This window comes from Amphiura filiformis, chromosome 13 (genome assembly GCF_039555335.1).
Source record: "Amphiura filiformis chromosome 13, Afil_fr2py, whole genome shotgun sequence".
NCBI classification, from domain to species: Eukaryota; Metazoa; Echinodermata; class Ophiuroidea; order Amphilepidida; family Amphiuridae; genus Amphiura; species Amphiura filiformis.
Genome location: NC_092640.1, coordinates 6,900,037 through 6,926,223, shown reverse-complemented (window position 1 = coordinate 6,926,223; position 26,187 = coordinate 6,900,037). Strand labels below are relative to the sequence as shown.

General features: G+C 36.7%; 3 protein-coding genes across 3 annotated transcripts in view; 2 read left to right on the top strand and 1 right to left on the bottom strand.

Annotated features, from left to right (window-relative positions):
* The window catches only part of LOC140167933 (serum paraoxonase/arylesterase 2-like), a 35,574-nt gene extending 29,273 nt beyond the window's left edge, over positions 1-6,301 (bottom strand). Inside the window, exons 1-2 of the mRNA XM_072191227.1 lie at positions 6,033-6,301; positions 5,314-5,384 (exon numbers count right to left, since the gene is read on the bottom strand). Coding sequence (XP_072047328.1) covers positions 5,314-5,384; positions 6,033-6,103 — 142 coding nt within the window. The 5' untranslated portion in view covers positions 6,104-6,301. The remainder of the gene's footprint in view (positions 1-5,313; positions 5,385-6,032) is intronic.
* A 534-nt stretch (positions 6,302-6,835) lies between these two features.
* Positions 6,836-11,324, top strand: LOC140167382 (uncharacterized). The gene is made up of 3 exons (XM_072190687.1): positions 6,836-6,908; positions 7,827-8,024; positions 10,858-11,324. Exons 1-3 carry the CDS (start codon positions 6,836-6,838, stop codon positions 11,148-11,150), a joined length of 564 nt encoding a protein of 187 aa, XP_072046788.1. The 3' UTR covers positions 11,151-11,324.
* Positions 11,325-16,405: 5,081 nt separating this feature from the next.
* Positions 16,406-21,967, top strand: LOC140167381 (serum paraoxonase/arylesterase 2-like). Its single transcript, XM_072190686.1, has 8 exons — positions 16,406-16,421; positions 16,805-16,860; positions 17,049-17,217; positions 17,622-17,745; positions 18,071-18,271; positions 18,857-18,938; positions 19,605-19,733; positions 21,776-21,967. The coding sequence occupies exons 1-8, from the start codon at positions 16,406-16,408 to the stop codon at positions 21,941-21,943; spliced, it is 945 nt and encodes a 314-aa protein (XP_072046787.1). The 3' UTR covers positions 21,944-21,967.
* Positions 21,968-26,187: the final 4,220 nt, after the last annotated feature.

Below are 26,187 nucleotides of genomic sequence, written 5' to 3'. Positions count from 1 at the left end.
AGAATTGGGGATTTGGGCTACCAAATCGCTGGTCAGGCAATCCTGGTTTTCAATGGAAAAGGGACCTGGGTTGACAACAATTGAAATATCGATTATTTCTGCTGGTTGCTCTCGAGGTAAAGTACTAAGTTTGACATTTTCGGATCATGAAGGGGAAAAGGGTAAAATAAAAACGGAAATTTGACAAAACTATAATATATAGACCCACACGATGTGCTTTACAGAGGTGGGAAATATCTTTCTTTAGCAAACTATATTAGTTTGAGACGCTAAAAATGAATTCTGTAAAAAGCTCACGGGCGAACTAAAGGCCTATAAAAATCAAAAATATCACACTTGCTTTATATTTGACCGAGAAAATAAATTTCATAGCAAAAAGGTGTATCTCGGAATTGTGTTGATTTTAACATGTATCGATCGACTTTTAGCGCGACTAAGCAGAACAAAAGATCGGTTGTCCTGCGTTTAGACTGTTTAGGCTCTTTTTAAATATTTCAAATGCAATTTTAGGTCATGAATATAACACATTCGGTTCAGAAGTTACATGGAAGTGAGATATTGGTTGAGAGTATCTGCAATAAATTGGGCAGGGAAGCTATTCAACATCATTGGAGATTGAGAACTGACCCTGTTTTATTTCTGTGATCCACCTTTTACGTACCACACACATATGAGTAAGGATTATTTCCGCACGGATGCTGAAGAACAAAATAGTGTTGTTTTGGCATTCCCCAATTTTAAATGACTGAATAATTTTTTTGTTGTTGAAAATATACACTTTGCAATATTTCAACAATGGTCAGTATTATGCAGCCAGGCATGTAAACATCTACCAAAAAATACACTTCTAGTGCCCGTTTCTATTCATCGTTATGTATTCTTCTCCCGTGCATTATTTTCGCGAACTACCCTTCACAGCCCAAATTATATAAACCTGCACGCTAAACAATGCATTATCTAAAACCTGCACGCTAAACAATAGATTCTAGATAATACGTGCACGCTCAAATACTAGAAATACTACTTTCACATAACCATATAGTAGAGTTAGGTGACGCTTTCGACACAGAGGTCACATAACTATATAATTGTCTGTTCGATATATATACCATCAAAAAAGTACGAATATACATTCTGTGGTGTTAAAATGGTATAGTTACAAACGGTGTTCTATAATAGGGTACAATTACCGAATAGGGTGCAACTCGCTAGACCTGAGTCCAGTCCTCGTTTACGGAGTTTAGGGTTAGGGTTTAGGGTTGGGGTAGGGCAGTCTTGTAATAAGACTAGTAGAGTTGCACCCTATTCGGCAATATCATTGTCATAAATTATGATTAATGACCTCAAATAAATCAAACATCAAATGAGAATAATCGAGCTTCTATTAATTAAAAAGGGCCAAAAACAGGGGGATCATAATTATACAAGATGACACCATTGCAAAATATTCAGCATTTTACAAATAAAATACATGTAGGCCTATATCTAAAATAACATAGCCGGGCCCGGGAAACACACACTAGCGCATAATATCATGATCATGCTTTATAATACCATAGGCCTTCAAACACATGTGAACAAATTGTTAAATCCCAATGTCGTGTGTTTTAATATAAGTAGATTTTAAAGTTCAAATTATAGAGCTATAAAGTCCAGTTGATATTCACCGTAGTACTAGTCGGACATCTAAATCGATAGTTTCCAGGCGAACTGGTTCAGTGCTCTAAAGTCAATTGGTTACAAACCATGCGTGAATAAGTTACTAAAGTATGACGTATGGCGCAATCGATACCATTGATAGCTAACTTATACAGGGATTGATTTTCTTTACCAGTTAAATGCTACGTAGCTGGTCAATGTCCTGACGGTGTTTTTTAAAATGTAAGATATTTTCCCTAATATTAAAACTAATATAATGAATGCAGCAATTAATATTGCCTATTGTTTTAATAGGCCTACACTCAAAGTGTATGACGGATAATGTACTCGTGCAAATGCATTCGTCAAGATAATTGCACTTGCCATGGAGTTATTGCATTTAGCTCTTGAGCCTATCGGCTCTCGAGCTAAATGCAATAACTCCACGGCGCGTGCGATTATCTTGACGAATGCATTGCACTCAGTTCATTATCCTTATCGTAATTACCACCCTTTAAATAATGGCCCTATTTCCTAATCGCTCCTAATTTGGGATATGCAGTCGAAGCAAAATATATTTCTGCGCATTATGACACCTCATTTGTTGCAATGGTCCCAATATTCACGTCGCAGCGTACATTTTAATGAAAGTAACCCAAGATTTAAGAGTTGCAGCAAAATCCTATTGCCTTAATTGTATTCAGTATCCATTGGAAATTAGTTCAGCTCTCACTGGCTTATTCTTTTTGTTTCATGCATTTGGAGGGATCAAAACATGTGATAATTAGAGAATACAGGTATTGTTTTTAGCCGCTGTAGTGCATCTATCGTCTCATATAACACGGGCGACATCAATATTTTAAGTAAAACAATGAGGCGAAGCCGAGTTGTTTTACGCCCAAAATAATGATGTCGCGTGTTATATGAGACGATAGATGCACGACAGCGGCTAAAAACAATACATTTATTCTCATTCTTAAACATGTCAATGAAAATAAATATATTAATCATAAGTATACCAAATTTTAAGCAAATTAAATAATACATTTTACAAGGAATTACCTAGGGCTTAGAATCGATCAGTCCTGTTGTTGCTATGCACATTCCGATTGGTTCAAATAGCGCATACGAGTATCGCGTCGACGATACGCGCTAAGGTGTGTGATATCGTGTCTTATCATACCATCAAGTAGTTTTCTGTGTTTTCATTGGATAATCGCCTCAATTTACTGACATGATATTTCTCGTATCATACCCCCTGAATGCGTCCCAACGCGCTGTATCAGGTCAGTAGAAAACAGCGCATGCGTAGTTAGCATAGCAACTTGCATGACGACGGCTGTTTGACAACAATGACAATGGCGTTTCAGTGTCAGGCAACCAAACCAGTGCCTGCTTTGAAGCGCAGGTTTGCCACTTTTACTCAGGCAGACATTGAGACAAAGCGTCGCAATGCGACCCCATAAGCACACAGAGGGCTAACGACAAAGCGGCTAGAGCACTGGATAGTTACCTGCAGGAAACCGGCGAGAAACCCTAACTGAACTCAGTACGCCCGAGCTTGCACAGGTTCTAGAGAAGTACTACTTCGCAGCCAGGACCATTGATGGAAGAGAATACAAGTGTGCCAGTCTTGACAACTTCAGACATAGCCTGAATAGGTATGTCAAGCTGAATGTCAATCCAGACATGGACATTATCAAAGACTCAGCGTTTCGGGTGGCAAATCAGAATTTCAAGGCCGCGATGGCTGAACTGAAGCAAAAAGGACTAGGGAATACGTCTCATTACCCTGAAATTGAGAAGTCGGACTTGATTAAACTGTATGGCAGCTCGCATCTTAACACCTCAACCCCTTCTGGTTTGTACAGAAAGGTACAATTTGACGTTCGATATTTCTTCTGTCGACGTGGTGGAGAGAATATGGCCAGCATGACGAGAGAGAGTTTCTGTGTGCAAACGGATGCCGACACTGGTGTGCGTTATGTGGTGAAAGCCAAGGATGAACTGACAAAAAACCACAGGGAAAACGATAGCGAATCATTTTCAGGATGTATGCCGGAGTCAAAAGGTAATCCCCGTTGCCCCGTAAACAGCTTTGTCAAGTACATTAGCAAGCTGCATCCTAACTTAGACAGACTATGGCAACGGCCAAGATTGCAAGTGCAAGAAGGTGATGAAATATGGTACTGTAATGAGCCGGTTGGTGACAAAAAACTCGGGACATTTATGAAAGAAGTGAGCAAAGAGTGCGGGTTGAGCAAAGTGTACACAAATCATAGCTGCCGCAGCTCCGGGGCGTCGATACTTACTAAGTGTGGGTTTGCCGATTCCCAAGTTATGTCAGTGACTGGCCACAAGTCAGTGCAGTCACTGACACAATACCAACATGTTGGAGCTGAGGAGAAGATACTGATGGGGACTACCCTAACAAATGCTCTCATGCCCATGCCTAATAGACAGCCGGCAATACAAGCTAAACAAGCTTCAAGTTCAACAGCGGTTCAGGAAGTAGGCCCAACTAGGCCTACTGTTGACTTTGACCTTTCTGCGTCGGACATTGAAGAACTATTTGCTTCGTTTGATACAGAAAATGTGCCACCAACCAGTGCAACACGTCTAAGGCAGATGCAGTTTCTAAACTGCAACGTAAATATTTATCAAAATAACTGACCTTGACAATTTCTGCATGTCCGAGACGACGCACGGTTAAAAAGCATGGACACTTGAACTGAATAGACACGTTGAAAAGACTACTGAGTTTAATATATTGATATTAATTTTTAATAAATATTGAAATTACTTTTTGTTGTTGAACTGAAACTATGTCGTTCTTGTATTTTTTTGTCATTGTTGTGATGGTGTGGTTGTTTTTTGGTATGATAAAATCGTCATTAGGTTCGGTTTGGGGGTGATACGGATTATATCTAGTCTCGGAGTCCGTATCAGGCTCGGGCTATCGCCCTCGCCTGATACGGACTCCTCGACTAGATATAATCCGTATCACCCCAAACCTCACCTAATAACTAATAATATCACACGGGTAAGAACCAATAAGATTGCAAGAACATTCTCAAGTGTTTAAGAATCAATAACAATTGTCACTGTTCACATCAGTAATCATTCACGTAATGTCAAAATTGAAACGTGAAGATTTCAATGTTTCTGACCAACAAGGTCCAAAATGGCCTACAATTGCAAGTTGTCCTTTCAGATTCAAAATTTACTGATTGGGAGGTGTTCCATTTCTTGTGACCTTCTGGGTCACAGAAAACATTGAACTTGTAATATTTTAATATGGAATTAAGTAAACAATGACCACTGATGTGAATAATGACATTTTTTTGTTGATTATTACATGTTTTGACCTTCTCCAAATTTACGAAACAAGAAGAAGAATCCAATGAGCTCCATTGAAACTGAATACAAGGCGATAGGACTTTGTTGCAACTTTCAAATCTTGAGTTACTTTCATTAATGTACGCTGCGACATCAATATTAGGACCATTGCAACAAAGATAGTGTCATAATGCGCAGAAATAAATTCTGCTTCGACTGCATATCTCAAATTTGGCAAACAATCAAGGAATAATAACCATTATTTAAGGAGTGGGTAATTACTTTTTGGTAGATGTTCATTAATATACGAGATATGTTACCAATACCTATTCTTACCTATTCCTTGTACTAAGTTACACGGCCCTGGTGTATGGTTGTACAGAGGTTTGTAAAATCCTAATACAATTCTGAAAATAAAGGATATTATTTATATATTATTAATATTCATATGAACATAATGTGTGTAACGAGTCATGACTTGAGACTCGACTTTTCACAAATGAAAATGGTTTCTTGCATTAAACTGAACTGATTCGTCGAGGACCAACACAATTTGTTAAAATTGCCTTAAAAATGGTTGGTAAATCCTGAAAATGTCCTTAAAAATTTCCTTTCTGACTTATTGACAACATTACGAACAAAAATGAAAGGTTACGTTCGACTTTGAAATCGCGTCGCCTTTTGGATTCACGGAATTCCTTATGATGGACAATGTTGTGACACATAATTCATCACAAACAACCCCAACTAGCACCCATATCCTTCTCATACATGCACACCCCATGATCTACATCCACACAACCCCCACCCCCAACACACCCACGTCACATGAAGTGCCCAGCCTACGAGCGTATGTGCGCTATACCGGCGAATTCACGTATTGAGGAATACAAAACAACATGTCACGTAAATAAATAACAGTAAAGCCGTAGCCCACATATAATATGGTGCATATAGCATTAATTTAAATTGAATTTTACACAATTATATAAACTTATCCGTTTATGAAAAGACGAAGTTAAATTTGGTAAAAACACAGCGAGTAAAATACTTACATAAATCTGGTAATCCTGTGAAGAGCCACGGCAACCAGGATTGTCCATACGAGTTTGGAAATGAAGCCCATGATGATAATATTTAAATACTACTTTCTTGAGTTATATCGACTCTCTTCTACTCTGATAGATCAGTGTATTTCACCATCCGTCCAAACTCTTATTTTCAGCAGCTTTGTTGAAAATATTCCGTCTTTTTTATTAGCAATTTCATTTGCAGCCTTAATTCACAAGTGCATGCATACTCTGTGCATATTCAGAATAAATATTACAAAGAGTTCTGTGATTTGATATGACTAAGCAAAACAAAAATGATTACTGATCCGGAAACTTGGTAAGTACAAACCAAGTTACACAGAGCGGAACTAAATACATTTCAGGTTCAGAGTGTACAATTTGTATACCTCAATATTAATAACAATGCATGCAGTATTACAGTGAGTGAGCAGGTCATTTTTGATAATTTTTTGTACATAAATGGTGAAAAATAAAATCAAACCATAGTCATTATCACATATATCAAAGTGACATGCTGAAAGCCCTATATGCAATAGCTGCCATGCAGTCATTTGACAATTGCTGTATTCTATATTGTATGCATCTCCAAATATGTCACATAGCAGCTGTTGTAGGTAGCCTTCTTGCCTAAACTTTCGATATGTAATTTTTTTTATTGTAATTAAGTTATTAATGAGTATGCATACATACAGCTGTTGGAATTATTCATTAATCATGATATAATATTCGGCAGTAGCTCTCTTATAGTGTATTTAGTTATAAATCTGATTATAATACCGATAAGGATGAGTTCTACAAATGTCGTTCGTTTCGACTTCTTGTTTTATAGTTTGGTTATATTCATGTGTAAGGAACAAGGTGAGTTTGATTGAATTATAAATGTGGTATAGCGAAATGTAATTATGAATTGGAGTGAGATGTACATAAATATTTCAACGTGTTAATAAGAAAGGCTTACTCACAAAGGCGTTGCTTGAATTCAATTTATATCATTATGTATGGCATATTTCGCATATTAATAAAACGACTTGTGTTAATAGTTTGACATAAAGTTTAATTCAATACTCTCGGTAACTGACTCTCTGTCTTTCCAAATCTCTGTTATTGTCTTGCCTATATATTATTGTGACTCGGTAATTGTTTTATCTATAGTGTCCACAACTTATAAGTTTCCCCCTAAATACTTTTTAAAATAAATCGAAAAATATTTGACAAAATGCAAAAGTGTAAAAAGGTATGGGTAGCCAAATTTTGTTTTACACATATGGACCAAATTATAACGTCACACGTCACTACGTGCAGTCACAATGGGTCATTATGTAAAAAAAGAAGACCGTTTTAAACAGTGTTAAAAGTTGCATCTGAGTCCATAGGAGTCAGCTCTCAAACAATACAGTAGGCCATGTCTATCCATGTGTTTGTTAAAGAAAACCTGACTGCTATGGACTCATGTGCAACTTTTAAAACGGCCTCTTTTCTAACATAATTAAACATTGTGAGTGAACGCAATGACGTGTGACGCTATAAATTGGTCGACATGTGTAAACCAACTAGGGCTATAGGCCCCCCCCCCCCTACATATCTTTTTACATTTCGTAAAATATATTTTGACTTATTCTAAAAAGTATTAGGGGGAAACTTATAAGTTGTGGACCGTATATCTCTCTGTTACTACAAACATGGTCTCTTTATACGTCCTTAACTCTGTCTGCATCTCACTCTTTTGTTTTCTTATTGACTTTATTTCTTTCTTCTTTTCCTTCACTTACATTTTAGCAAATGCTGCTCTTTGCTATTCCTGCAACATCACCGACGTAGTTGGGATAGAGATAGAATACGGTGATGCCTATGACTACCAATACTATGAAACAGATGATGCTATGGATAATATCTGTAAGAGAAATCCAAACACAACAACTGTCTGTCAAGATGGCTGTACAAAAATAGACCTATCCTACAAAAATCCTATCAATGGTAAGGTCATAATAAAGCTACAGTCATCAAGAACAAGCAAACATTAAGGGATCCAAAATGAGCGTTTATTGCGTTTCGACAGTATTTTTTGTGGGACATGAGAGCACCTCAGACCTATCAAATTGCATTCTGAATACGAAGCATGTCTTTCTGATATCAAATAATTTTCATTTTTAAAAATCACAATATAATACAAATTTTATGACAAATTATAAAAATTTGATATTTTTCAAATTTTTGATATATAACAGTCCTCGAAGTAAATTATATAAATCTAATGATATATTCCTAAAGTGTATGTAGCAGGGAGGAACAGCCGACGGTCAATTGAAAATTTTGACCTTTCATATTGAAGATATGGATTTTTTCCCAAAAAGACCTAATTTTTTTTGTGTTTTGGGAAAAAATCCATATCTTCAATACCAACCGTCAAAACTTTCAATTGATCGTCGGCTTTTCATCCCATCTACATACACTTTAAGTATTTACTTCAAGTACTGTTAAATATCAAAAATATCAATTTTAATCATTTGCCATAAAATGTGTATTAAATTGCGAATTTCAAAAATCTAAATTATTTGATATCAGAATGACATTCTTCGTATTCAGAATGCAATTCGATATGTCTGATTGCTCTAATGTCCCAAAATAAACTTACTGTCCAAACGTTCATACCCCAGCCCTTAACACGTATAATTCTATGTAACATTTGACTACTCCATACATATTTGTACAAGAGCTAAGGTATACACAGCAGAAGCACAGTGGAAGTACAGACGAAGTCAGCACAAATTGCTTCCGAATGTTCCTTCGTTTTTGAACAAGTCCACTGTTACGATATAATCACTTTTTATCCAGTTAAACTCAAGCGTGCAAAATTAACACATTGTTCAAAAACAACTGGATTATTTAATTAAAAGCACAATTGTGATTGGACAATGCTCTTGTACAAAAACACATACAAAATATTCCATGATCGTAACGTTTACTACTTATAATGCAGGAAGTCTTAATTCTTGTTGCTGTTCAGTTTTGCTCATTACATCCCCGACGCCTCAGAAGTAATATCCAGTTCGAAATCTATGCCCAGCAAAGTCCAATGCAGACAACTGGCTGAAGAGATCATGATCCTTGTGACAAAAATGACAATTTCAAATACGCTGTTACTTTCAGAATTATACTCATTTAAATCATTTCATTAATCAGACTTCACTATGTCAAAAGAATGCAATATTATACAAGTATTGAATGTTTATGAGTTCAATGGGGTGAAATATGGACTGTTCCATTCAACGAGGATTGAATGGAACATTTCATATTTCACCGAATGAGAATATTTTTACCATTGAACTCATAAACATTCAATATTTGTTTTATATAACTCATATAATACATTCATTTCCTTTCCTTAATTTATAAATTACCAGGAAAACAAAAAATTAACAAAATAGGTGATTTTATTTTAGAAGCAACACCCACGCCTATAATCGGCGAGTCGAGGTGGTCACCGTGCTCGCTATACGTTCGCGTTTGTCAGCGTTGCCAAGGATAAATTAACCAATCAAATGATAAGAATCTCTGTATGAGTTATATAAATATCTTTTTTGGGGAAAGATGCGCACTTTCGGCGTAATCCGCAATGGAAGCATTTTCGCAACGCTAAAACAGGCATCTGGTTTGCATGACATAGTGCCCTTCTTTGAGGGCTGAAAGACAGGCACTCATCTGGAATTTTATTTACAGAAAAACATTTGTTGTAGTCTGCCCAGAGTTATTCTCGACTCAGCTTTTCGGTTTTCTATTATATCACAGTCATACATGCAGTAATGCTTATGGGGTTTCCCATATGATGTCATTCACTTATTGCAATCTGGTATCCAGGAATACCTATAACAAATATAGATATGCTTGATGTCATTGCAAACAATTCTCGTATTCGCCGGTTCCTGGACACAGACTCATGTCATCACATTGTTAGATCTCTGGTACTTTCTCGCTTAGACTACGGCAATGCTCTTCTGTTAGGATCCAACAAAACAGATATTGCCAAACTTCAACGGTTGCAAAATTGGGCTGTCAAACTTATTCATCGCGCTGGCAAGCAAGACCATGCCACACCATATATGGAACAGTTACATTGGCTTCCGATTCATGAACGTATTGCTTTTAAGATATTGCTCCTTGTTTTTAAGTGTGTGAATAACATTGCTCCTCCATATCTGGCTTCCAACTTGCTTAATTACACACCTTCCCGCACTGGACTGCGCTCGTCTGCAGATACTACCCGGTTAGTTGAACATACCATTCACTCCAGGAAACTTCAATCCGCTGCTGACAGATCTTTTTACTTCGCTGCTCCAAAGCTATGGAACCAACTTACAGCAGCCCTTCGTTCTGCAACATCTCCTCATATATTTAAGAAGAATTTTAAAACATACATGTTACCATATTGACTTGTCTTTGTTCATTCTTTGCTCTGTAGTGTATTATTTTATTATGTATCATCACACCTGCTGTGGTCTTCATGAAATGGCGGGCTACAAAAGCCTTATTGTATGTATGTTGTATGTAAACAAACTAGGGTCCGCCATCTTGTATGATTGGGGATTTTCCAAATATGGTACATCATATCATTCACCTATCAAACAAAAGGGCGGGATGTGTAAATTTTTCTTACATTTGGATCTTTTGCGAGAAAACTTTAGTACACAATCCAATGCTGCTTTTACTGGTATAATTCACCCCACATCCTCTCTGTGTACATGATGTATTAATAGTCCTGTATTTATGTTTTGCTTTGTATTCTTTTTTAATAACCCTTTTTATCGTTTAGGTGGAACGTACAAAGAATTTATACGGGGATGCTACCTGGAGTCTCCTCCTTATGAGCTAGTGTCACAAGAAAGCTGCGTCAAAGGCAAAGCATTCCGTAACTTGTTCATGAGGTTTTTCGATGATGATGTGGATACTACATCGGAAGTTGATCCTATGTCTGATATCAGAGGATCAGCGTGCCGATGCGCACAAGATCTATGCAATGGTAGTGTTATCACACGTCCTTGGCGTCTTCTTGTTCTGGTTCTACCGCTGCTAGCTACTTTGATTGGATATATGCTCAAGTCATAGACGTAAGGAGTGTATTTGTACGATACCCGAGTGCAATGGCAATGCACCGTGGCGTCTCCTCTGGCACGGCTATTTGATGTGATCATTTATTAAATTTTCTAAACAAAACATTATACAATGTTCAATTCTAGACCTGGACAATACCAACAACTATCCCACGAATATTCACACATATTTCCAGCTCTTTTTAACAAAGATTTTTGTTTCCTTTTCATCTTATTCATCTTTTTCTGCTTTTTGGTGGTATTTTTATTCTATAAACTGTATATTATTTGTGTGCAAATAGAGGGCGATATTTACATATATATTAAAACCAGTGTTTACCCCTTGTAAAGATGAAAACACAATTAGGATAAATAGTGCCATCAGTGTTCACCTTTTCTTTAAAATAACGTAGTTTTACATGCAACCGTAGAGTCTGTGTACGATACCCGAGTGTAATGGTAATGCACCTTGCGACCTTGGCGTCTTTTCTGTTGCTGTTGACTATTTGCCCCTGCCTTTATTCACTTTATGTTCATAACGTTTCCATAGCATGAGGTCAAGTGAATGGGATTGAATGATAAATTTAAATAAATAGTATATTCAGGAAAGTGACACTAAAATAGTTTATTCATTCACATAACGTATTGTATCATAGTACCGTTTTTTTGTTTTTTTTGTGTTTTGTTTTTGTCATTTTAGTAAACTAGTGCACATAATTTGTTTTTAATAAATGTGTACCCTGAAGAAACGACGAAACAACATTCTTTGTGTTTGTTCAAGTTGGCATAGTATGTATAACATGGGTGTGGGTGTGTGTAATTGAAATGGCTGAGATCTTATAATACCTTTGAATTGGACAGACAGAAGCCTCACAAGAGTTAACCTTCCCGGCAATCTTTTTAGTATGATCTAATTTTACTAGGAGACTCCAACATTCACTTGGACCAGTCTCATTAATGTTAAAGCCATATTGTAATATTTGCTGAGGATGTCCTCCTCGGCAAATATTACAATATGGCTTTAACATTAATATATGTTTTTTACATGATTGTAATATGCTTTAGTAAACTAAGACCCCTAGATACCCTGCAAAGTTCAAGATTATAGGTGCTATAGTTTTGTTTAAAATCAGAGATTTTGAATAAGGTGTCTGAACAAGACGGTTTATTATTACGATGGAAATATTAGTCTAATGCGTATGCGATGTTCATAACACAGTATATACATGACATGCGGGACGGTCATATACACACATCAAAGGATCGTACCGTAGCACGACCGACGGAGTATAGTATTGGCGCTGGTAGTAAATTCCAATTTTCTTTGCTTTATCTTAGTTGTTCGGCTCATATCTGACTGTAAAAGCTAACACTTTATGGAAACGAAATACTAATTTATTTTATGGAAATGTTACAATATGGCTTTATTCATTTTATTACAAGCACAAGCTCTGCCAACTTTGGGCAAAATATTACAGGCCCTACATGTACCAAACATACAACGACCACACGTTGTCTTGGTGTATCTGGTGACCGATACCCGTACGGTTGTTTTACCTGTTTCAGGGGTGCCTTCATTTTATCAACGTTGAATTGAAATAGTTGATTTCCGGTCTTGTGTTTCAAGAAAAGGCAATATGAATTTCAGCTAAATTCATTTTATCAATGAAAGTTCCGCCACTGAAAATTAGATTTAAAAATACGATTGATTGACATTTATATCGGTGAATTTCATTATTTGCATTCGATATTTTTGCAGAGTGTAAAAACTCGTTTTATACCTAATCGACATGGCTATTATCCTCACTTCAAATAATATCCTCTCTTTAGCAAAAATTTGAAAGCATGTTGTAAGTTAAAAGAAAAAAAAACATCATTAATTGGCCATGCTCATTGCTACGATGTGTAAATTTGCCAAAAATTACAAAAGACAAAAATAAAGGGTACTTTTTCTCAGTCACCCTTGATAAGAACGTTGATACGTGTATACCAAATTTTCTAAACACTATTCGGGAGACGGTGGGTAAACACGTCAGCGTCAACATATGTTGCCCATAGTACAAAGATATGCCTGTGTGCTTATTCAGTGCGTGCGTTCAAGGTTGGTACGTGTGACACGTTAGCTTATACCAGAGTGAACCTTTTGCAGTTGGAATCACACAATCATCTAAATATCACAAAAAGTTCACTTCAAACTTCAGTTGGAGACATTTGTGCTAGGGAAGATATCATGTCGATGCTTTGGAAGTTTCTTCTTACGATTTGTTTGGCTCTGGTAGGGCACAGAGTTACTCGATTCGTGTAAGTAATATCTGTATCTATAATAATACTTATCCATTATGACCAATATAAATTGTACATGTACAAGTATAGTCCTAGTAAATTTTGAATCCTATGATAATCATGTGGACTTTTAATTAGCATAATAGACCTAATAGGTCTACCCATAGAACAATACTTGGAAGCGGCAATAGAAATTAGCATGAGGCCGCATTCATATGTAAATAGCGTATTTAAATTTGTGCCCAGACGTATTGAGGGCGACAGTCATGTTATCCAGACAGAGAATGACTTGATGCACCAGGCATGTCATATTGCTGAGTGAATGTGTATAAATCCCCTTTCTGTATAGGTAATAAGCTAGTATATTTCGTGTTCCAGTTTGTTATAACAAAAAAATAAGTATTATATTAAATATATTATGTGTATAAACTTTGAAATTGACGTCAATTTGAAGTGCAGAGCTCCAAATCTAGCTAAATCGTGTAGTGTGAAATTATGCTGTGTGACCCCCTCTGCGTGGTAGAATTATATTCATAAAACATTGAATTTAACGGATAATATGGGCAGCCAACCACGATTTATCAGCATTTAAAAGATATATTAATTAACAAAGATAAATAATCAATAATACAAATGACAATTTAACTAGTACACAAGTCTGAAATCTTAAAATGTTGCCACGTGATTTCCCGAACACATGATATGTCAACATTTGACCATTATTCAGATTTACCGTAACTATTTAGAGTATGGTGCACGGCTTGCAGGCAACTGTGTATTTCTTTACCTCCGTATAAAATCAATAATTCATGCTGGGAGCCAAGTAACATTCTGTCTGCTTGGTGCAGATTGGTATTTTATTTAACTTGACAGCATAATAGAAATACATAAAGACGAATAAGGCGCCATGATGGAAAGATATGGAAGGTCAGGTCGGGTATCAAAGGTTATCGTAACTTCAAATACTACTTGTGTTTCACACCTTGCCTCTGTCACGTATTTCCTTCATATGTGACCGTCCACGGCGAATGAGCCGTAAATTCCTCCCCCGGTCAATTTTGTTTTATTTCGTGTTTACAAAATAAACATCATAAACTTAAAAATGGTATATCATTTGACTTCAAACGATATCCAGAAGCGGGGTTATGGTTTGTTAAACTTTTCTCCTTTAACAAAATTATAGCTTTTTTCGTTTCTACGTGTGTCTCTTTTTCTACATTGCTGGCAATAAATATCAAACAGTCATAATTGGCGGTCATTTCAAATCATCCCCAAATCAACGAGGTTTAAGAAGCTTCTCTCATTGTTAATTGTTGGTTATGCATACCTATACAAAATACAATGCCTGGTAACCCACCACTTGAAAAGGATTTAGCAATAGCAAAAAAAGACCCGAGCTATTAAAAGTTCTATAGCCATCTAAGGTAAAAGCTTATTATCCACTTCAATAATAGGATTATTGATTGGTGTTGTGACTATCAAAATAAGACAGATGTCGCGCCAGCTTAAGTGACCGATGAATACGACCTTCGTACGCATTTTACACCGTAACTCGGAATACAATTTAGGAATTTACGGCTCGTTTGTGCTGCCGGGTCACATATTATTGACAGCAAGTCCTAATTTTGACTTTGCTATTGCAAAATGTCATTTCATATCAAATTAGTAGACTTTCTTTGAAAAAACATATCACTGGTGCCTGATGGGAATACCCGTCCGCCATTTCATTAAACTGGATCGTTTTCGCCTGGTTTGTGCCCAGATGTATTGGGGGCGCGCTATACTCTCATTGAACAGGCAAAGTTCGCAAAACTAACAACGTTGTTATTTGCCAATATCAATTAACATGATCCAAGGGGTTGAACATGAATTATTCATAACGGATCGATAACTGGCCTCACTTTCTAGCTAGTAAACCAGCGGAATTTTTCATAGGTTTTGCATTGCTAATAAAACAACCGTGAATTTAGTGTCACCCCCTTGAGGTAAATGATAATGTCGTCAGGTCTCAGTTACTGGGATTAAATCAATATAACCCAGTTTCAGTTACATTGGCATTTTGTGCTTGTTTGAGTCCTTCCGGCATCTACTTGTATATTTCAGGGTCTGCGTTTTACACAAATTGTCACATAACTGCCCACTAAAATGTAGGCTACTTGTCACCGGCCAAAACCTTTTTATACATTGGTGCTTTCGAACGATAGGAATAGGCAACCTCATTCTAAATTTAGCATTAGGAATAGGAAGCTGCCGATGCTATATAAATGTATTATTAATAATGAGTCGATAGTGCATGTTTATGAGCGCAGGAATTACAGGTATTATGTACATGAGATATTTCCTGTCTCTGCTATATAGGCTACTATTTTCATATTTTTTGCATACAATTCGCGTATGCATTGCACAAAGCACAAGTTCAAAGGTTCAGTTTTACATGTAGAACAAAGTACACTATAATACTGATTATATTCATATCACTGCTGATGTATACAGGCTTGTAAATAAGGATTTTGGGACCAGCGGCTATACTTACTTGCAAAGAAGGCCTTTGGTTCAGTGGCTTTTGATTGCAGGGGCTATTTTCACTGAGCCAGGCCAGGGCTATTTTTGCTAATATAGGGCAAAATATAAGATATTAATATGAATTTGTGGCAACATGCATACGATCACAAAGTGCGGTCAACAATCAAAATGTATAAAATGTGCGGCTTAAATTAGTCAACTTTGAGGAATTTTACTAATATCACATTACAGTACTCGTTTATATAGCTTCAAACGTTTTATATCGGCATAAACTTAATAACACCAGATGGCGCTATCACTTCACTAAAATGATTGATAGGATCATTTTAAGACCAGTTGTAGAATGAATAATATGATTGTTATAATATTGAGACTGTTAGGTGACTAGATTTACATGCATGGGAACCAGGGCTTTTTCATATTCTACGAGTGATAAATACCCCACAGCCGCGCTTATTTCCAAGCATGGATGTATACATATGTAAGTAATGCTATACATTAAAATTCTTTACCGGGAATTCTTTATTTTCAGAATTGTATTAGGGTTTTACAAACCTCTGTACAACCATACACCAGGGCCGTGTAAATTAGTTAACGGTATAGGTAAGGGTATCCTTTTTACAGTCATGGAAAAAGTTTGGAATATTTTTGTTGCTGTTGAAACCAGATGCTTTGCAAATTTTGATTGTATTGATTTATTATAATATAGTATTTAATAATCATGATAATTTGACAAGATAAAGTTTCAGAACAAAACAGTCTTTCAGATTTGAGAAAACTTCGATTCGTTCCCAAACCTCAAAACGAAAATGTAACATACAAAACTAAATGACTAATTATAATTGAAAATGTTTACTGTTACAGTCAATGGATCAGAAGATCTTGTTACTTTGACGAATGGAGTCGCACTCATTACCTCTGTAAGTTTTTCGCTAAATGTAGCACATACCCTCCCCCTTGCATATCGCCTGGTTTTCGGAACTGGAGGTCTGTGGTAGAAACTGAAGCATTATGACTCATAAGGGCAACCATATTTTTCAAACCTCTATCATCAAACATGATGATATTAGATCTGAGCATTAACCGATGTTCCATTTAATTTAAACAGGGAGTACAGATCCCTCTTATGGGAATAGAAGAAGGGGTCAAAGGTCGAATCTTTACCTTTGACTTCAAAAGCCCAGCTGATGGAGCAACTGAAGTGACAATTAAAGGGGATTTGGATCGAGACACATTTAGCCCACTTGGTATCACCGCATATGAACAGAGAGCAACAGGTACAGACCTACTATTATTATATAGATATTTATCATGATAAAAGACCAATTTCAAAAGAGAATGTACTGAAAACTATTTCCCAAATCCACCCCAGACCGTATACGTTAAGCACTCAAATGGCGGCCAATACATCGTGTTTTTTCCATAGTGACGAATACTGATAATATAATTATTATAGCCTTTGACAAGCCGTATATGGAGCGTCAGGATATCCTGATGGATGGCGCAATAAACGGTTGGTAGAATGATTTTTGATTCATACTGGAGGAAAACTGGTCACTGCTTAAATGGAAAATCTAAAAACAAGTAGATCAGGTCAGTTTCTACTCCCTAAGTAGGGTTTGTGACTTTATCCATGGTATTTCGAGTCTGCTAATGGTTGTTTTCTTATCCCACTATACAGAAACTGTTACAGTTTTTGTAATAAACAGGAAAAAAGGCGAGCCTACAGTTGAAGTGTTTGATTTTAAACAAGAACAGAAACTCCTCACTCATAAGAAAACAATCAAAAGCAACAATATCTACACGTAAGTATTTACTCATTGTCATTTTTAAAAGTCAAGAATTCAAGTTCTGTCTCATAATGCATGTAACTAGTATTGAAAGGATAGTTGTTTTGAGTTGTATTTGAGTTGTTCATCAACTGGTCTTTGTCTTTACACAAGTCTTTGGGATTTATTATTGTAGCATTTAGATCGAACTAAAGGAGTATGGTTGAGCTGTTATAATTCATCTGGCAAATATGATTAATATACGGCTGAAGGCTTCATTATCCATAATATTTATTGCCATTGTTTGCCTAAATTCCAATGTATTACTTTTTTTTACTTTTTACCTTTTTCCTTTGCACAGTCCAAACAATATAGCAGCAACAGGTCCCGACACATTTTATCTTACCAATGACGGTTACAGTGACTGGGTGCCAATCCGAATAGTCGAATTTCTACTGCTAATACCTAGTGGTAGAGTGGTATACTATGATGGCACAGAAGCCCGAGCTGTTACGGGAGGATTGCATACTCCGAATGGAGTTGCGTTGTCGCATACAAGGAAGTAAGTGAAACTGGAACAGCCCATTTAAATATTTTGAAGGATTTTTAATTTTCAAAAGACAAAGGTGAGGGTTTATGTCATTTCATGTCAAGATTAGGGGATAAGGTTAGGGTTAGAGATGTACCAACCCTGCCCATAATCATGAGACCTGTCAACAATCAAACATTACACTTGGCTTCCGAAATTTTCGACAATTATTAATTTAGGTTGCGTGCATTTTTTCCGATGCGACGACAAAAATACGTTTTACTTTCTCCGCTTGGGAGTCCTCATTTGGGTTTCCGATACAATTTCCTGCTGAAAAGATTATATATACTACTGAATATGTCAAGCTGGAAAACTACGCTTATTTTTAAAAGAGGCGTTTAGCATTATTAAGTCAAAGTTGGCAACTATGTCATCTATTTTAGTTGATTTGAGGATGCTGAATTAAAAATAAAAGACCATAAAATTACTAGAACACTCCTATTTAGAGTCAGGAGAGTAGATCCGGAGAATATCCGACAGATGAAAACCAAATGTGGAGTTGGTACAACTTTTAATGGGACGGAACTAACGTCTTTTGTAAATTTTATTTTCCTTTAGACATTTATATGTAGCATCAATTATTGACCAAGGAGTAGATGTTTATGAGATACAACAAGATGCATCGCTTGCTTTGGTTAAGGTAAGGACATTGTATTAATATTACTCGCTTTCCTGTCTACCTGTAACCTCTGTAATTATGTAAGTGTGTAAACATGTGAAATGTGGGATGTTATTGGTTCGTTGGTCATACAAAGTATCGAAGAAGAAATAGTCTCATTCTCAGATCTTCAGTGATTTAGAGACAGATATTCTGTATTAATGTCATTTTCACATTATGACGTATAGCAGATTTGCCGACGATATTCTCCTCGTCGCTATGGTAAAATTGGTAAAGCAACTCGGAGGGTGGTTATGTATTTTGCAAATTGCATTAATTTACAAACCGCGAAAGACGGGTGACCGCGAAAGACGGGTGACCGGAAAGCGACATGACGTATCAGCCAATGATGGCAAGCTTTGATTGTGTGCGTTTGCCTCAATGTGCGTACGCCACGAGCGGCATGATACTATAAAATCAGCATTGAGCGATTCGCCGATCGCGGGCAGCGACAATGGCCAAAACGACTTTTCACTAAAAAGCAGTTTGCTGTACTTACAACTAAATATTCTCAAGTGAAATTTATACAAGTTGTATAAAATGTTAAAAATATCTTTACAACTAACTCAATTATTAAAATTGAACTTACTTTTGTTGCATGTCAGTTTTTTTAATATGAAATTTTATTTGACCATCCTGATTCCATAGAGTATACATCTAGCTACAGCAGTAGATAATCTAACAGTAGACCCAGACACTGGTGATATATGGGCTGCTTGTCAATTTAATTTGCTGGTTGGAGCATCACAGGAAGGAAGAGCTAAGGGAAGTGCCCAGGTATGTTGACTATTGTTTGATGGGAATCCATACTATCAAATCCATTTTTGGTGACATATCTTATTACTGCTACGCAGCACTCCCTCAGACCGACAACCTTGCTTCTTCCACATTTCTGAAGTTGCTGCCGTTGGCGGCGCCAGAAGCTGGTTGAAAAAATTCGGTAAGAAATAAGACACTTCATTTCTGTTCATGATGTTTCGCCCTCGTTGCCTGATCCAAATTGCCTCTCTATAAGCCGTGTTTTGTTCCTGGTGGTTTCCCTTGATCTACTTCTGTCACACGGGTAATCTTGATGTTCCCTGTAATGTCAATTTGATTGATGTGGTTATTTAATTCAGGCGCGGCCTGCTTTGTGATAATTTCTAACACATCGTCGACGCAATTTTTCCACATTCTAGGCTTAAATGTGATGGGGCTGTAGCTACTGCTTGTTGTTCAAGTCATTCTATATATAAATGAGCTACATTGGATTTACCGGTGAAACCATGGCCGCACCAAATTCTTGTTGGGAAATAGTGTCAAAAGTTCCATAATGTCCTCGGCGCTAAGTGTGGTACGCGTATGTAGAGTAGGACCTTCTAGACGGTCTTTTATTATGTCAAGTGCAATATCAATCGAAGTATTAGTAAAGAGCGAGATCACATCATGTGAGATAAATTCCTCCTCGTCTTTGATTAATACTCCTGACAGTCCTTAGAGTTGAGTCATAATCCACCGGTGTAATTCACAATGGGTCTTTAGGGCGTGCCCTCGTTGTAAATTTTCAGAATTCAATATAAGTGAGGTGTATTTTAGGACTCTCTGAGAGATGATCTTCTTTACGCTGTTTCACCGCTATATGAAGATGATCTTCTTTACGCTGTTTCACTGCTATATGCACTCTCTGTGAGATGATCTTCTTTCTTTAGGTTAGTCAAAATTGCGACAAGCTTTCTTTTATAAAAAGCTGTTGAGTGTGATTTCAGTTTTACATAACTCTTTTCATCGCTGAGCATGGTGGTACCTTCTCCTCATACTGATCTTTATCCATAACTACTGTCGCCCGACCCTTGATAGCTGGAATGATAATGATGAAACTTTGCCTTTTCAAATGATTTAAAGCTTCCTGTTCATCTTGGACAAGATTCGGTTTTGGATTCCTTGATGATTTAATCGCGTCTACTATCTCCGCTCTAAGTTGAGATGCATCACCCTTATTTGCATGCCTCTTCTGTAGCGACGATATATTCTACCAATACCGCACCTTCGATATCCGGTGAAACAGCGTAATTCAGTCCCTTCGCTAGTACCTGCGTTTCCGAATTCGACAGGCTGTATTTTGACTCGTTTACAGCCTGTATTTTTACTCGTTTACAACCCTTTTTGTCAACTAGGATCCACTCAAATCTGGCTCGCTGCATGTATTCAAGGAAGCTTTCTGAGAATTTTGTTCCGCTTTTGTTGGATCCACTCTGTTTTTTTTTTTTTTTTTTCTGTTGACGACATTTGGTCTTCTGAAAGTCGGCTTCGCGGCAGTGATTCGCATGTCGCAATGATATATACTCATTGTTTCTAGTATGTGTTTGGGAACTATTTCTTACCGAATATTTTCGACCAGGTTCTGGCACCGCCAATGGCAGCAACTTCATGAAAGAAGAAGCAAGGTTGCCAGTCTGATGAAGTGCTGCGTAGCAGCATAAAACTGTAACAAGGTATGTCACCAAAAATGGATTTGATAGTATGAATTCCCATTTTTACTATTGTTTGGCAAAACAGTACTTTTGACATCAGAGTCCAGGAAAAGGCACAGGGAGTTGACTATTGTCATACAAAAGTAGTTTTTGACATTTTCGCTGAGGGTAAAAGGTTGGACCATTTTCTTAGTAATTGCCTGTAGTACAGTGCTGAGAAGTGAGATTGGGCACCCGGATAGTGGGCAACGATTTGCAAAAAAATGTTTAGGGGCGTTAACAGTCAACACGATTATGTAGCGAGTATATAATTTTGATGTATTTATCTAAAACAGTTTTGGTTGTTTCTTTGTTTTTTGTTTTTTGTAGGTTCTTAGAATAGCACTAGACAAAGAACTGAACACAAATATTCGAGAGGTGTTAATGGATGATGGAGATCTCCTGCGAGGGTCAAGTGTAGCTAGTCTTTATAAAAGGAGGCTACTAGTTGGAAGCGTTATGGATAATTTACTGTTTTGTGAAATTCAAGCATATTGACGATTAAATGGATCTCTTTTTAATCATTTTTATGAATAAGTACGTATTATCTTTCACAGACTAAACCCTAATTTAAATCCTTCCAAATGATGTGCACCGAATTAATTGAATTATATTCAGCATCGTCGGCCTCGTCCCATTACAATTTACCCTCATCAGATTGCAGATTTTGGTATCAGGTGAAAACTCATATTTATTTCGTAATCCCAGTGACATGTTTGTTAGTTCGGGAATATTTTATTTGGATAGTTTACACCCTGGAAGTAGTGTACTGTTCTGTGGTATGCTGTATAGAGTACTGAAGTGTGAGGTCATAAAATAAAATAAAGCATTTTCATGACCATATGTCAATAGAACATGATGAAAAACATCCACAGTCCAAATTTGGTGGGAATCGGATCATGAGGGCCCGAGTTATAGACGCATGAATACCTAATTAGCCCCATTGAAATCAGTATAAATTGGCCTGGTTCATAATTGTTTCGAACCAGGCCAATTTACACTGATTTCAATGGGGCTAATTAGGTATTCATGCGGCTACATCTCGGGCCCTCATGATCCGATTTCCACCAAATTTGAACTGTGGATGTTTTTCATCATGCTCCACCGATACATGTTATTCAAAACGCTGAAATGCAAAAAAGTTTTCTGTGACGTCATCACTTCGGTACTCGGAAAACTTGGAATAAGAATGTTTGAGGATAGGTCTCAATGCACCACATGTTATAATCAGACCAATTTAAAAGCAATTTTAATTTCATTCTGTATGATTTTTATTCATTGACTTTCAATTTGTTCTCTTTTTTGGGTTTTTTTTTTTTTTAATAATAAAAATTTGAGAACAGCATCTTTACTAACTAAACAAAAAAAAACACCAAATAGAAAATTTCAACCCTATCAATATTTCATATATCATTTGCCTTCTTTACACCTTTTAGTTTTCTAAACAAATTCCTCAATTCAACTAATTAATGGTAGTAGATTAGCTTGATATTTGTTGGGTTTTATTTTTCACATTCTTAACAATCACATTTTTGGTCTCTGGGGTGGAGGTATGTCTAGTCTTTCTTTTCCAGTAATGATTAAGTAGATAGGAATATTTTTCAAATTATTTTGGACATTTATATAACAAAATATCTACCTTTTTCAGAGAGGTAGGTCATCTTTTGACAGTGAATGTCTTAAAAGTCTGGAAGATTATTCAAGAGGGTGTTAAATTAAATCTATGCAGAATCTTGCAAAATCAGCTGCTCTTGGAGATTCTAGCCGCCCCACACCATAGGTGATTACAGAGGCAGTAAGCGTGGAGACTGATATTGGACTCTGTCATTTTTGACATTTGCTTAAAAAGGTGCCTTTTTCAGAGTCTTGGTTCAGCAGCGACGTAGCTTGCGACACCACCACATCGGTTGGCTGGTTCTGTGACCAAGGATTGTAAATACTACGCTGAATGAAGACGCCGTGGTGGTGATACAAGCTACGTTGCTGTTAAACAAAGACTCTTTTTAAGTAACAAAGTAAATTTTTAAGCAAGTGAATTCAATCCATTGGAATTCAATTGAAATTGATGTTGATCATTTTTCATTTCAATACATGGAATTGAGTGAATCATAAGTATATAGTTTTAAGTTCAATTTAGTAATGTTGTGAAATGTGAAATCCTCATGCTGTCAGGAAGTTCCGTACAATATTCCCGGACACTAACAGTAACATAAACAATATAGTTTTGAACAACCAAGCCTCATTAACTGCTCCTTAATCTATTTGAATAGATTTTGAATTGGAATGGAAATTGATTCAAATGCTGTGAATTGGAATTGAATTAGTAGTATACTGCGTAGACGCCAATTGCTAATAAATAAATTTGATGCATTGAATTGGAATTGAATCAAAAATTGCCCAAAGCAACAAAGAATTGAGTTTGAGTTTGATGATTTTTCAGTCCAATGCATCAAATTGTATTTGAACTAAAATGCATATTCTAAATTGAAATAACACTGCTCACAGCCCATTTGGTAATTGAATGGGTTGATTTCCCTTCAATCCTGGGTTCGCAAAGGGAAGGAGACTCATGAGCATGCCTTGGAGGAGCTTTTTGGAATCTGCCAAAGTTTACACCATAGAATGGAATAATTATGACCAATAAGCCCTTTTGAGTCACATTTCAGCCACTAAAGTGATAGTGGGTCTGGTGAGAAATGGGTTGTGCTTAAATTAGATTCTCTTCTCTAAAAAGTTCAAGAAAAGTTCTAAAAAGTTAATTCGTTATGCTTACTTTGTCAAATAGGAATTAATGTTCACTATTCAAAGTGAAGATTAATTTAAATAGAAAATGCATATGCAACATGAAATGTTGCATCCTCTCTTTCTTGCCAATATCTGTATTTTTTTCTTGCAAAAATGAATAAAAACTGCTTTCAACCGATTGTCAAAATGGTCTGGATTTTTATTGCATGATAATCAAATTTACTTATTTTAAAGGCCAAAATAAAAAGGTTTATCTCTCAAACATTTTGCAAATATGATATGTGCTATGCTTTTTATGGGTGAGGTGGTGGCTGTGTGGCGGTGGTGGGGGTGTGATGGTGGGGTGTAGGGGTGTGTGTGTGTATTTTAGCCCCCTTATCTTGTTTTCGCTACTGCAGGGCCACTCACCATGCTCACACACGTAGATATTTATGTACACAAATCGGGCTATTTCATTAGAAATACATACACTCCGTATGGATGACACAATCAGCGTCCTCATTTGTCCCAATTTTAATTCTTTTAATGACACATAAAGCCTTAATGTACGATAATAATACTAGTATTTATTTTCTGTCTATTTTTAGCTGAAATAACAAGGTAAAGTGAAAGAAACCCTACTGGTTATTTTGGCCGTTTAACATGCAGTTCTATAGGAGGACATAAAGTCATAATTTCATGAATTATGACTTTATGTCGAACTTTGCTCTGCTGACCTACAAACTCAACATATTTGGCTGATTCCATTCAGGTGCAAGTTGGGACAAGCATTACAAAATATGGTTTGAAAAAAATTAACCAATTTCATACCAGATCGTACATTATGGCTTTTACTCTTTATATTCCCCATTTTCATCCCAGAAAATTGATAAGAATGTAGGTACCAATTGTTATATCTACTTCCTTAGTATTCGGGAGACGGTTGGTAAATACGTTGCTTCAACATATTATTAATGTTGCTCATAGTACAAAGACAAACACTACCTGTTTGCTTATTCAGTGCTTATTTGACAGTACGCGTGACACGTGAGCTATATACCAGCATGACCAGAATGAACACTTGCAGTTTAACATCTAAATATTATAAAAAGTTTACAGTTGGAGGAATTTCTGTTAGGGAGGACATCATGTCGATGCTTTGGAAGTTTCTTCTTACGGTTTGTTTGGTTTTAGTTACTCGAATCGTGTAAGTAATATACATGTGTATCTGTAATAACAGCTATCTAAATTGTGTACGTAAACTTACCAGTTTCCCCGGGGGGGTTCTTCCTGGTTGAAGGTATACGGGGATGTGCCACGGTTTTGGGGTACCTTTTCAGCGATTTTGGTATATCGATGGGTGGGTTTTCAGTGAAGACCAATGCGCCCAATTGGGCGCATTTTGGAAAAAGTGGCCTTAAAGCACCCAATTATGGCAAATTTGGGTGCTTTTTGGGTGCTTTTTGTTGAAAATTGGTATACTGATGGGTAGCAAAAACGGCAAAAAGTAGGTATAGAGAAAGTCAGCATCCGAAAGTCTGCGTGGTACACCCCCGTACAAAATTTTTCGAAGAACCCCCCCCCGGGCCAGTTTCAGTGACATTTTGTGCGTGCTTGTGTCCTTCCCATGCTTCCGGCGTCTGCTTTTATATTTTAGGGTCTATACGAATACCATAAACTGCCCACTAAACTTGTCACCGGCCAAAATCTTTTTTTATACAATAGAGCTTTCATACTTTAGGAATAGGCAACCTCATTAAATAATAAGTGATTCGAGCATTCAGAATAGGTAATTATTGTAAATTAGTGATATAAAACCTTTGAATTGGCCTTTTTACGAGTAGTGAACCCTTTCAGTATTAGAACTGTGGTTCGAACTAGCGAACATTGTAGGCCTAGCTGTAGCTAACTTTATTTATAATGATATTGAACTTTAGAGATAGCGGAAGCCAAAGTTGCCGATGCTATAAGATGGGAATTAGGAAATTATAGCTCTGAGATTTCTCCTGTTCCTTCGA